The sequence below is a fragment of the Macrotis lagotis genome, chromosome 4 (assembly GCF_037893015.1).
Source record: "Macrotis lagotis isolate mMagLag1 chromosome 4, bilby.v1.9.chrom.fasta, whole genome shotgun sequence".
Classification (NCBI taxonomy): Eukaryota; Metazoa; Chordata; class Mammalia; order Peramelemorphia; family Peramelidae; genus Macrotis; species Macrotis lagotis.
In genome coordinates, this window is record NC_133661.1 from 270984672 (window position 1) to 270997345 (window position 12674).

Sequence of the window (12674 nt, forward strand, 5' to 3'; positions counted from 1 at the left end):
AGTAACAACAAAGTAAAAACTGCATTAAAAAAAAGTAATCCTAGGATTGTTTAAAATGAACACCATTTTAACAAAATATATATACTTTTAATGTTCTAATGTTTCGCACCTTTAAATTGTACAGGCAGTAAATTAGTTTATCTTTGTATTTCTACAGACTATACATTTTCTTGAAATACATTGTTGGGAAAGCCCCCATTTGGAATAAGAGTGAAGTATTAAATGAAGCGGTGTAGTAGGGAAGAAGTAATAGATCTAGAGTGTAGTAGGGAAGAATAAGAAAATGATGATACTATTTCTATTACATAGGGCATACTATGGAAATGTAAATTTTTTTGGTGGACCAACTGCTACATCTGTAAAAGCATCTGCAAAACTAAAACAGTTGGAAGAAGAGAATGAAGGCACCATGTTTGTATTGGTGTCTGATGTTTGGCTGGATCAAGTAGAAGTATTAGAAAAGCTTCACGTTATGTTTTCTGGTATGTATTTTTCATTGTTCTTAATTCACAAATGCTTATCTTGATGCTTAATTTCTTAAGTCTGTAAACCCTTAGAAAATATATTCTTTGAGCATTCCATTTTATAGTGATTTAGCAATAAAACTTTATTTTTGTTTTTTTGCAAGGCAGTGGGGTTAAGTGACTTGCCTAAGGTTATACAGCTAGGTTAGTATTATTTGTCTGAGGTCTCAGGTCCTCCTGACTCCAGGGCTGGTACTCTATCATATCCTAAAGGAAGAAACATAAGTATAAGAGATAGCAAGATCAGACAATAAGATATCTTTTTCCCCCCCTAAATTAAAGTTAATAGTCCTTTGTCTTTGTTCCGACTCCACCACCTAGCTGCCCCAATAAAACATTTTTTAAAAATACTTTTTTTTAAGCTAATAATAGAAATTTCTCCCAAAGTTGTGCAGTAATGTCTCATCATGGAGTGATGGTGATATGGGTTTTTACATCAGAGGACAAGCAGGTTCTGTCAAACTGGAAAGTGACAGCATTGTTGTGTATGTCACTTCTTTAGGAAATAGCCTTTCTGGAGTTAGAGAGATTCAGTAGCCTTAGGTTGGCCAGAAATTGGAGATTTTTATTAGCTTTATTTAGGCAGCTTATGAAAGCTACTGTCGAAGTATAAAAGGATTAATATCTGTTGATAAAAGAAATGCCTACTGGCATTGTTGAAATGATGGATTATTGTGTCAAAGTACTGACGTTTATTTTTCCAGATTTTAGCAAAGTATAGTTGTTAATGTCCTTAAAAAATAGCAGTTTGGATAAGTTTTTCATATTTTAGTTTATAAATTTTATTAGATTTGAAAAATATTTTTACCTAATGCTATAAATAACTTCATGATATATATGCTCATTTATTTATAAATAGAATTCTTGCATTGAGAAGTAATCTTTATCTGTTCTTATACTTCTTAGGTTATTCTTCTGTACCTCCAACCTGTTTCATTTTCTGTGGAAATTTTTCATCTGCACCATATGGAAAAAATCATGTTCAGTCATTGAAAGGTATTGAAAATCTTTTTAAAGACTAGATGCATTTTTTTTTATAAATCAAATTGGTGACATGTGGTAACTTGTCCCTGACTTTCAGCTGTATAATAGATAAAGCCCTAGGATTTGAAGTCAAAGTTCCTAGTTTCAAATTCGAGTTCTTCTACTCATCATCTTTTTTACCTTGTACATCAAGGTAAGCATTAAACACCTACAATGTACTTCAAAATGTTTAGGACTAGAGGGTGACTGCCACATAAGGATACATAGTGCTTTCCCTCAAGGGGCTTATATTTTACTGACCTCCTTGTTCTGAGTTTCCTTATCTGCAAAATAGCTGGTAATGAAGATCCCTTTCAACTCTGAACCTAAGGATGGCTGATGGTTATAGAAATCTTTCATTTCCTACTGCAGTACCTAGTAGTTCACTCCCCCCCTCCCCCTTCAGACAGCTATCTAGTATCTCCATATAGTTTGTGTTATCAGGATAATTTTTGTTGGAAACAAAAATAATAAATTTCCGATACCACTACTTTTTTTCACCATGCCTAGCCTTCTTTCTTTCCCTCTGGGGGCCAATGGCAGTCATCCTGATGTATATCTCTTTTTTGTTGTTGTAATCACTTCTTCTGTTCATTTACTTTTTCACATTACTCCAATAATCTTGTTGTAAAAGTAAACATAATCCCCCCCTTCCCCCATGAAGACTGAGAAAACTCAAGAAAAATAAAGTGAGAGAGAAAAGTTTGCATCAGTCAGTCTTTGGGATGGATCACATTCCAAGTCCATCAGAGAAGTTGCTTCAATATTTTTTCCCCCATAGTTGCTATTGCTAACTGAATTTCCTTCCATCTTATTCTTGCCCACACCCATTTATTCTGTTCTTTCTCTTTTCACGCTATCCCTTCTGAAAAGTATATTATAACTAACTACCACTCTCCCTCAATCTTTATTTCCTCTCTTCTATCACCTACAACCCCCTCCCCTGTCCCCTTTCTCCTATCCCTTTCCTCTCCTTTTTTATAGATTTCTATACCCTCTTAAGTATGTATGTTACTTCCTCTCTGAACCACTTCAAATGAGAAAAGTTCACTCATTTCCCCTTACCTTCCCCCTTCTACTCCTTTGCAAAAGCTTTTTCCTGCCTCTTTTATATGAAATATCTTAGCCCATTCTACCTCTCCTTTCCCTTCTCCCAGTACATTTCTTTTTCACCCATTAACTCTATCTTTATATTATACTTCATAGTCATCTCCCTCCTGTGCCTTGTCTCTCTCTCTCTCTCTCTCTATATATATATATATATATATATATATAGATATAGATATAGATATAGTATCTACCTATCATTTTTTTTGTAAGGTTTTGAATTTTACAATTTTTACCCACCTTCCCTTCCCTCCCCCCCCACCATAGAAGGCAGTCTGATAGTCTTTACATTGTTTCCAGGCTATACATTGATTGAAATTGAATGTGTTATAAGAGTGAACATAAATCCCTCTTTCCCCCTCCCCAGGGAGATGAAGAAACCTCAAGAATAAAGAGAAAAAAAATGTACTTCCCTCTGTGTTCAGATTCTAATGGCTCTGTCTCTGGGGTGAGTTGCTTTCTTTATCATAAGTCCACCAGAGAAGTTACTTCAATATTTTTCCCACAGTTGCTATTTCTAGCTGTACCTCCACTCAGTTCCTCCCCACTCTCATTTATTCTATTCTCTCTCCTTTCATCTTGGCTCTGTCCAAAAGTGTGTCATATCTGAGTACCCTCTCGCTCAATCTTCCCTCTCTTCTATCACCTATTCCCCTTCCCTCCCCCCATTCCCCTCATCCCATCTCTTCTCATTTTTCTCTAGGGTTAGATAGATTTCCTCACCATATTAAGTGTGTATATTATTCCCTCTCTGAGTCATTTCTGATGAGAATGAAGACTCACTCATTCCCCCTTACCTTCCCCATTTCCATTTCATTGAAAAAGCTATTTCTTGACTCTTGTAAAATTTCTGCTCCTTCCTGTGTCCTGTCTATATATGCTCCTTCTAATAGCTCTTATAAATGAGAAAGTTCATATGAGTTATCAATATCTTCTTCCCATGAAGGAATACAAACAGTTCAATATCATTAAGTTCCACATAGTTAGTTCTCCTCACCCAGAGAATGTTCAGTTTTGCTGAGTAGTCGATTCTTGGTTTTAAACCAAGATCTTTTGCCTTCTGGAATATCATATTCCAATCCTGAAGAGCCCTTAATGTAGATACTGTCAGATCCTGTGTAATCCTGACTATGGAGCCTCAGTAGTTGAATTGTTTATTTCCGGCAGCTTTTAGAATTTTCTTTTTGATTTGGGAGTTTTGGAATTTGGCTATAGTATTCCTGGAAGTTTTTCCTTTTGGGATCTCTTTCCGGAGGTGACCAGTGAATTCCTTTGATTTCTCTTTTACCCTCTGCTTCTAGGATCTCAGGGCAATTTTGCTGTATTATTATTTCTTGAAAAATGAAGTCTGGGCTCTTCTCCTGGTCATGGCTTTCAGATAGCCGAATAATTTTTAAATTATTTCTTCTGGATCTGTTTTTGAGGTTGGTTGTTTTTCCAATGAGATATTTCACATTTTCTTCTAATTTTTTGGAAAAGTTTTATTTTTTCCTGATTTCTTGCAAAGTCATCAGCTTCCTTTAGTTCCATTCTGCATTTAAAGGAGTTATTTTCTTCAGAGAGCTTTTTATCTCCTTTTCTAGCTGGCCAGTTCTGCTTTTTAAGGCATTCTTCTCCTCATTTGCCTTTTGTTTTGCTTTTTCCATTAGGCCTAAACTAGTTTTTAGCATATTATTTTCTTCAGTATTTTTTTGTATTTCTTTCACCAAGCTGCTGATTTCATGATTTTTCTGCATTGTTCTCATTTCTCCTCCCAGTTTTTTGTATCTCTCTTTCACCAAACTGCTGACTTGGTTTTCATGATTTTCCTGCATTGCTCTTACTTCTCTTTCCAGTTTTTCTTCTATCTCCCTTACTTGATTGTCAAACTCTTTTTTTGAGCACTTCCATAACCCGAGACCAAGTCATATTTTTCTTGGAGGCTTTGGGTATAGAAGCTTTGACTTTGTCATCTTCTGAGTGTGTATTTTGATCCTCCATGGAACCAAAATAATTTTCTATGATCAGATTCTTTTTTCTTCTGTATTTTGCTCATTTCCCCAGCCTATATTTTAACTCTTTGTTAAGGTGGGGCTTGGGGCAGATAGGTGGTGCCGTGGATAGAGCACTGACCCTAGAATCAGGAGGACCTGAATTCAAATCCAGTCTCAGACACTTAATAATTGCCTATCTTTGTGACCTTGGGCAAGTCACTTCACACCAGTGCCTTAAATAAATTTAAAAAAATTTTTTTAAAGGTTGGGTCCTGCTTCCAGAGTGGAGGATTCACTTTCCCAAGTTTTTGAGAGTTTTTTAGCTGTTTTCTGGGACCTCAATTCTTTCAAGGTCTTAGGAGAGGCTCAGTGTGCTCTCCTGGCCTGTGCTTTGGTCTGTGGATGACCACAAGCACTCTGTCCTAGAGCTGTGAGGAGGATCCCTGCTTTGCTATGGCAGTATGTGACCAGGTTCTGAGTATAGGCAAAGCAACAGAGTCCTGCCCCAGGGATAGCAGAGAGACCTCTGCAGTCTCTCCTGACCCATTTAATCATTTTTCATCCAAGTGCTCTTGAAGCAGCTGCTGGGTGGTTCTGGTGACCTGCTTCTGGTTCCTGGGGTCTGGATCTGTGCTGAGGCCTGCAGTGGACTAAGCTCCATGCTCACTCTGTTGCAGCAGAGTTTTTCCACTGACCTTCCAAGTTATCATTAGCAATCACTAGGCTGAGAGGTCTAGAAACCACCCCCTGACCCAGGTACCCTGTGGGCTGTTTCTGGATGGCTGGAGCCAGTTTGTTTCTTTATGGCCTGGGCTGTGGGCTATGGCCCTTTCCAAACCTGGTGGAATAGACCCTTCTGCAGATTTTCCAAGTTGTCTTGAGCCGGAAAATCCTTTCTGTGGGTTCTGCCTCTCTAGAATTTGGTTAGTCATAATTTAAAGCTATTAGCAGTGGTCTGGGGAAGAGCTTATGGGGATTCCTGTCTTCACTCTGCCATCTTGACTCTGCACGCCCCCCCTCCCCCATATATATATCTTGTATATATATCTTGCTGCTGGACCCAGATGACTCTGGAGGAGAAAGAGGCTGAGATTTAAAGAACTCTGCCTCACATAATTCCATTTACTTGCAAGTATTGTCATCACCTTCCTGGTGTCACTTTTCTTCTTTGAGAATGAAGGACAAATAATGAATGAATGATCTTTTCTCTCTATCTCAGTGGTTTCCATAAAGGGAGCCATGGCCTAAATGCAAGGGAACCATGACCTTACCCAACCTTACCTACATTCATCCACCCATTTTGCCCCTCATGAAACTCTTTTTGATACATTTGTATATCAGGCATTTTAACTACCAAGTTACCAAAAGCACCAACTAAGAAGTTACCATCTGGAAACCTTTATTGTTTTTGTTTCTTTGAGTCCTCCATTCCCATCCCTTCCTGTTCACTGATCCCCTAGATCACCTTGTGGCTGTCTGTGACAGGTACCTTGATGCTCTGTGCTCTGGGTAGTAGCAGTCAAGTAGAGGACCATTCAACTCCCCTTTTTGATTTCCATGTGATATGCCTCACAAGATGGTTTTGAAACATATCACCGGCTTATTATCCCCCCCCCCCGCCCAAACTAATCTTTCTTCTAAAATTTCTCATAATTAATGGTGACACTGTCTAGGTTTGTGACTATACTATCATCCTTAATTCCTTACTCTTAGTCTTCCTATATGTCTGATCACCAAATCCTGGCTTTTCTATCTCTACAACACCATTACCCTATTTCAAGCCAGCATTCACTCTGACCTGAACTATTACAATAGCGTACTCTTTTACCCCCTTGCCTCTAGCCTTTTACCTCCAAGCCTGTTCTCCACGGAGCTGCCAATGTGGTTTTCCTAAAGGAGAGATCTGATCATTTCATCCCCTTACTCAGTAGATATCAGTAGCTCCTACTGACTCTTAAATGAAATATTATTTCATCTTTACCTCATCCTCTAATTTCTTTATTTTTTTTTAGTTTTTGCAAGACATTGAGGTTAAGTGTGTGACCCAAGTTGGTCATTATTAAGTGTCTGAGGCAAGATTTGAACTCAGGTCCTCCTTACTCAGGGTGGGTGCTCTATCTACTGCACCACCTAGCTGTTCTTTAATTTCTTCTTGTCATGTATACAGCTTACAAAGTACAATAAATATTAGTATACTATATATGGTTCTAAAATAAATATACACATATTGTAAGATTATAGCCATATATATTTTACTGATGGAATGCAAAGTCAAAAAAGTTTGGATATCTTGAGCAGTTAGGTGGTACAGTGGTTTGAATGTTAGACTTGGAATCAAGAAGACTCAAATTCAAATTCTGGCTCATACTTAAAAATCTGTTTGATTTTGGGCAGCAACCTCTCTCAGCTTCATTTTTTGGGGGGGAGGGCTTTTGCAAGGCATTGGGGTTATGTAATTTGCCCAAGTAATTATTAAGGGTCTGAAGTCAAATCTGAACTCAGGTCCACCTGATTCCAGGTCCAGTGCTCTATCCGCTATGCAACTTAGCTGCCCCTCAGCCTCATTTTTCTAATGTGAATAATAGTAGCACCTACCACATAAAGTTGCTGTGGTGATCAAATGAGATAACATGTAAATTGTTTTGTAAATCTTAATGAAATATAAAAATGATAATGGGGGGGCAGCTGGGTAGCACAGTGGATAGAGCACCGGCCCTAGAGTCAGAAGGACCTAAGTTCAAATGTGACTTCAGACCCTTAATAATTACCTAGCTGACCTTAGGCAAATCACTTACCCCTACTGCCTTACAACAAAAAAAATGACAATTTTATTATCTTCCTTTTACAGTATTTTTACCACATTAATACTTACATAGGACTTTCACTTAGCCCCTGTATTTTATCCCTTGTCTCTTTCCTTTTTTGTTAATATACATAAAATCCCTTAAAAAGTATTATTCTGAATATGATTTAAAGATGGAATCAATGGGTGATTAAAGGAAAAGTACTGGGAGGAAGGGAAAGGAGAGGAAGAAAGGGGCTAAGATATTTCCCATAAAAGAGTCAAGAAAAAGCTTTTTCAATGGAATGGAACCGAGGAAGGCGAGGGGGAATGAATGAACCTTCATTCTCATCAGAAATGGCTCAGAAAGGAAATAACATACACACTTAATAGGATATGGAAATCTATCTTACCCCAGAGAGAAATGAGAGGAAAGGGATGGGATAAGGGGGAATGGGAGGAGTGAAGGGGGGAAATAGGTGATAGAAGAGAGGGAAGATCATGGGAGAGGGTACTCAGAAACAGCACACTTCTGATCAGGGACAGAACAAAAGGAGAGAGTGAACAGAACAAATGAGAGTGGGGAAGATTAGAATGGAGGGAAATGCAGCTCGTAATAGCAACTATGGGAAAAATAGTGAAGCAGCTTCTTTGGTGGACTTAATGATAAAGAAGGCAACTCATCCCAGAGACAAAGCTGTTGGAATCTGAACACAGACTGAAGTATATTTTTCTTTCTCTTACTATTCTTGTGATTTCTCATCTTTGGGGGGGGGGTTATGTTTACTCTCACAACAATGTCATTATTATAATAATATAAAAAATATTACACTGGTTTTTGCTTTAGAGACAGGAGCTCAAATATAATAAGCTGAGGGCCAGAGTTGTGACAAAGAAAAGTACCACACTTGAGCTTGATTATGAGTTAAACGGATTTTTGTGAATTAGTTTGAGCAACTATCAGTTTTGTAACATGGGAAAAAACGTTCCAGATTCCAAATAGCTAATTGACAGATAAAACCCTTTTTATGTTAAATTTAATTGTAAATTACTTTAATTTGAATCATTAATTTAAAAGCTTTAGGCCATTGCAGAATTTGATGTGATTTCATTTCATATTTTGAAGCATACAAAATTGATTTTAATATTCTTTTACAATTTTAGATTCCCTGAAGGCTCTCGCAGATATAATATGTGAATACCCTAATATTCACCAAAGGTAATGACATACTCTTCCATACTCTACCACTTTGGTAGTCTTTCTTGTTTTTCAACAAAACAATTTTATTAGTGATGGTTTAAACTAAAATTAAAAACTAATGAAAGTATATTATGAAAAAAGAAATGGGGGCAGTTAGGTGGCACAGTGGATAGAGCACTGTCCCTGAAGTCAGGAGTACCTGGGTTCAAATTCGGCCTCAGACACTTAATAATTCCCTAGCTGTGTGGCCTTGGTAAAGCCACTTAACCCCATTGCCTTGCAAAAAGAAATAGCATGACTTCTATTATCTTTGATTGCACATTTAAAAGTATACCCTTTTAATGTACATGATATACATTTTTATAGAGCTGTTATTATGTATCTAATATTTATAATTTTTTTAAACTTGTCATTATTTCACAGACCTTATTTTTGAATAATAGCATAATTTGTTTTTTGTCATTTTTAAGGTGGTATATCTATTTTATTGTTGCACCATGGTCCCATCATCATTTCTCTAATAATTGAACATTTAGGTTGTTTGATTTTTATTACTGTATATGTAACTCAGTTGTAACATCTGCATACAAATAGCTTTTCTCTTTTTATTTCCTTTATCATGTCAAAATATATCAGTTTCATAGCATTAATTTGTATTGCCTACACCTATGTAATAATGTAGCTGTTTCCCATAATCTAGTTAGTACTAGATTTTATACAAATTAGAAAATCATCAACAAACATGAACATTTCTAAACACAAGAAAGGCCTAAAAGTTAGGATTGATTATACATGCAACTGCAAATCTACATATGTATATGTTCCTTTTACATACCATAATTTAAAGTAATAGAACAAACATTGCCCTTTGAACTCCTCTAGGCTCTGCTTTTTTAATGTGTAACTCATGTGCTTTTCTTTAATCATTATTATTGCACTCCACTTCCCCCTAGCAATCTCTCCCCTTCACCCCTTGACAAATAAATACCTTCCCTTCTAACTATAGTCACTGTATGATAATGGTGTTTGGAAATATGTTTCATTTTGAAACAAACCACAGCTCAGTCATTTGATACAAAGTTTCCACATCAATAAAATAGAAATAACATTGCATGCCCTGTCTCTACCTCACAAAGCAGTTATAAGGACCAAATGAGATAAATATATTTAAAAGCAACTTGTTTTCAGTCATGTTCAATTGTTTGTGACCCCATTTGGGATTTTCTTGGAAGACATACTGGTGCAAATTGCCATTTCCTTCTCCAGCTCATTTTACAGATGAGGAAACTGAGACAAATAAGGTTAAGTGACTTGCCCAAGGGCCATACAGGCAAGATTTAAACTCAGATCTTTTGACTCCAGGTCCAACATTCTATCCATTGACACCTAAGTCCACTTAGCTATGTGACCTTTTCCAGATTACTTAATTTCTCTGAGCCTTAGTTTCCTAAACTTTGTAATGTGAGAAAATTGGACTAGATGGCCTCTTAAGGTCCCTTCTAAGCTCTAGATCTGTGATCCTTTGAATATCTATAACAAGCAGTTAATCATTAATATTCTTTAAGTGACTGTGGTCTAGGGAAATTTTTTTTTGTTTTTTGTGTTTTTACAAAGCAAATGGGGTTAAGTGACTTGCCCAAGGTCACACAGCTAGGTAATTATTAAGTGTCTGAGGTTGGATTTGAACTCAGGTCCTCCTGAATCTACACATTGCACCACCTAGCTGCCCCCCTCTAGGGAAAATTTTTAAGGATGGGTGAGGTTTTGGTTTGAAAGCAGTATGGAAGAAACCAGTAACTAGGAAGAGGTTAGAGATTTGAGAGTAAGAGAGAGCATCCCTGCAGATGCCAACTGCTGAAAATGGGAATACATGGGCTCAAGTGTACTGTAGAAAGATTAACTTTGTTAGGAAAAGGGCCACTTCTCTGTCTGAATAGGAGATGAGATCAAAGGACTTTGAGATGAAAATGGGAAAAGAAAGATCACATAGAATGCCTCTTTATGGAAAAAATTGAAGCCAAAGTACTCAGCTAAGAGGAGCAAAGGGAGAGGTAGAGGAGGCTTGAAGCAAGGGAAGGTTTGGAATAACTTCTGTGAGCAGTGACATGGACTCTATTAGAAAGGAATTAAAGGACTACTTTATTGCAGCACAGGTCCAGTTGAAGTGGGACAGCATGAATTTGTAATGTACTGGGTCAGTACAGTTGTGAGACTTCCTCCAGGACTGCCAAGGGTGGATCCAGGGCTGAGGTTTCTCAAGAGATAAGTAGTAGATAAATAGCAATAAGAGAAGGGGGAAAGAGATTCAAGAGCAGAGAACAGTTGAGAGTTCAAGTGATTAACAATTAGAGATTGGAAAAGGAGGGAGGGAGTTGGAGCAGAAGTAAAGATTAGAGAAGCTGCTGAGAGAAGGGAGGAGTGGGGCATAGAGAAGGCTGAAACTAATCTGGAAGGGGACATCCAGACTTTCTAATTAGGGAATTGGAACATTAATGGGTAATGGTGAGACCTATTGTATGACTGACCCTGGGTGTGCCCACAGGGAAATGAAGGAGTTTAAGGAAATTATGGAGCTTGAGAGAATATATTGTGACTATTAATATCTCCTAATATAAGGACAGAAGTTGAGGATTGGGAAAAAAAGAAAGTGAGTGAAGTCTGAACCTGGTTGAGGAAGAATGAATGACCAAAGGGTCTGCAAACTGTAACCACCATAATTTGGGAAAAGTCTAAGATCTTCTGACATGACATGGACAACTATTTCAAATTTCCCTATCTGTAAAACAGGGATTATAAAGCTTGTATTGTGTAATTCATTAGATAATGCTATAAGTATCAAATGAGGTAAAATTTGTTGTACTTTGTACAGATAAAGCCTTACTTACAGGATTTCATGTGAAAAAAGATGTAGAAAGTTTAGTGTACTATATGTTCAACATGAGTGTGTGAGATAGCAAGCAAAGACTGCCAAGAAAGTCATAGTTTCCAGGAATAAGGAGGTAATTGTCCAAGGTTAGTTTGTCTTCATGAGACCACATTTATAGCACTGATACAGTTCTGGATACTACATTTTAGGAAGACCATGAGTTGGAAAACATCGAGGAGTGCAGTTGGGATAAATGAATCAAAGAATGAAGCATTAAATAAGTGCCCCCTTTTACAAAGTACCAAGGTGGTTATGAATAGCAAAACAAGGAATCTCTGCTCTCAAGGATCTCCCATATAAAAGGAAAGACAACATATATATAGATGGAAGATTGCTACCTGCAAGTCAAATGGAAAGGTCCCATTATCCTTTAGGTGCTACAGCAAAGTAAATGATAATACTGCTTTAATGCTATCTCTACTCATAAAATCCTATCATTTTCTGATTTTGAACTAGGATATGTAACTGAGATCATATTAAACCATCTTGCAAATGCTTTATATGCTACAAATAGGTGAAGTCTGAAATTTATTCATTCTTGAAGGATTCACCCTTTTAAAGAACTAGTGAGCAAAAAAATGCTCATTCATTCATTCATTCATTCAAAGGTTAATAGCAAAAGGGGCCAGTTCTTTGACTTTAACAGCCATTGCTAGAGAATGTTGGTTTTTCCAGAGTGTGTCACCTGTCACAGATATATGAATTTAATTTAAATGTTAGCTTTGTAAAAAAATCCTTCAAAACAAAAGATATCTTATTTGATAATCCAATCATCCAATAATCTATTGATGTGCAATAATCTCTACATTATTCTCTACATATTAAGGGACATGTTTTCCAAAATTACTTTGTTTCTTTTATGACAAAAGCAGACTTGGCAATATTTTTTTTAATTGTAAGTTTAAATTTAAATCATTACAGACACAAAATAGATTGTTTTTATGTTATTGACATTGTTTAGTAATTGTAAAAATAACATATGATATCATGTCATGTTTACAGCAGTCGTTTTGTGTTCGTACCTGGGCCAGAGGATCCTGGACCTGGCTCTATATTACCAAGGTAAATTAAAGCCATATTTCTAAAAACTTTAAAGGAAATTTGAGGAACTTTTAACATGTAATCTGTACCGTGCAAA

The 12674-nt window shown here is 36.9% G+C and overlaps 1 protein-coding gene across 4 annotated transcripts in view; it reads left to right on the forward strand.

The window, feature by feature from the left end:
* The window catches only part of POLE2 (DNA polymerase epsilon 2, accessory subunit), a 56205-nt gene that overhangs the window by 35585 nt on the left and 7946 nt on the right, over window positions 1-12674 (forward strand). For all 4 annotated transcript variants that reach the window (XM_074236016.1, XM_074236015.1, XM_074236017.1 and 1 more), the window contains 4 exons: window positions 310-482; window positions 1431-1520; window positions 8574-8628; window positions 12539-12598. In XM_074236016.1, coding sequence (XP_074092117.1) covers window positions 310-482; window positions 1431-1520; window positions 8574-8628; window positions 12539-12598 — 378 coding nt within the window. The remainder of the gene's footprint in view (window positions 1-309; window positions 483-1430; window positions 1521-8573; window positions 8629-12538; window positions 12599-12674) is intronic.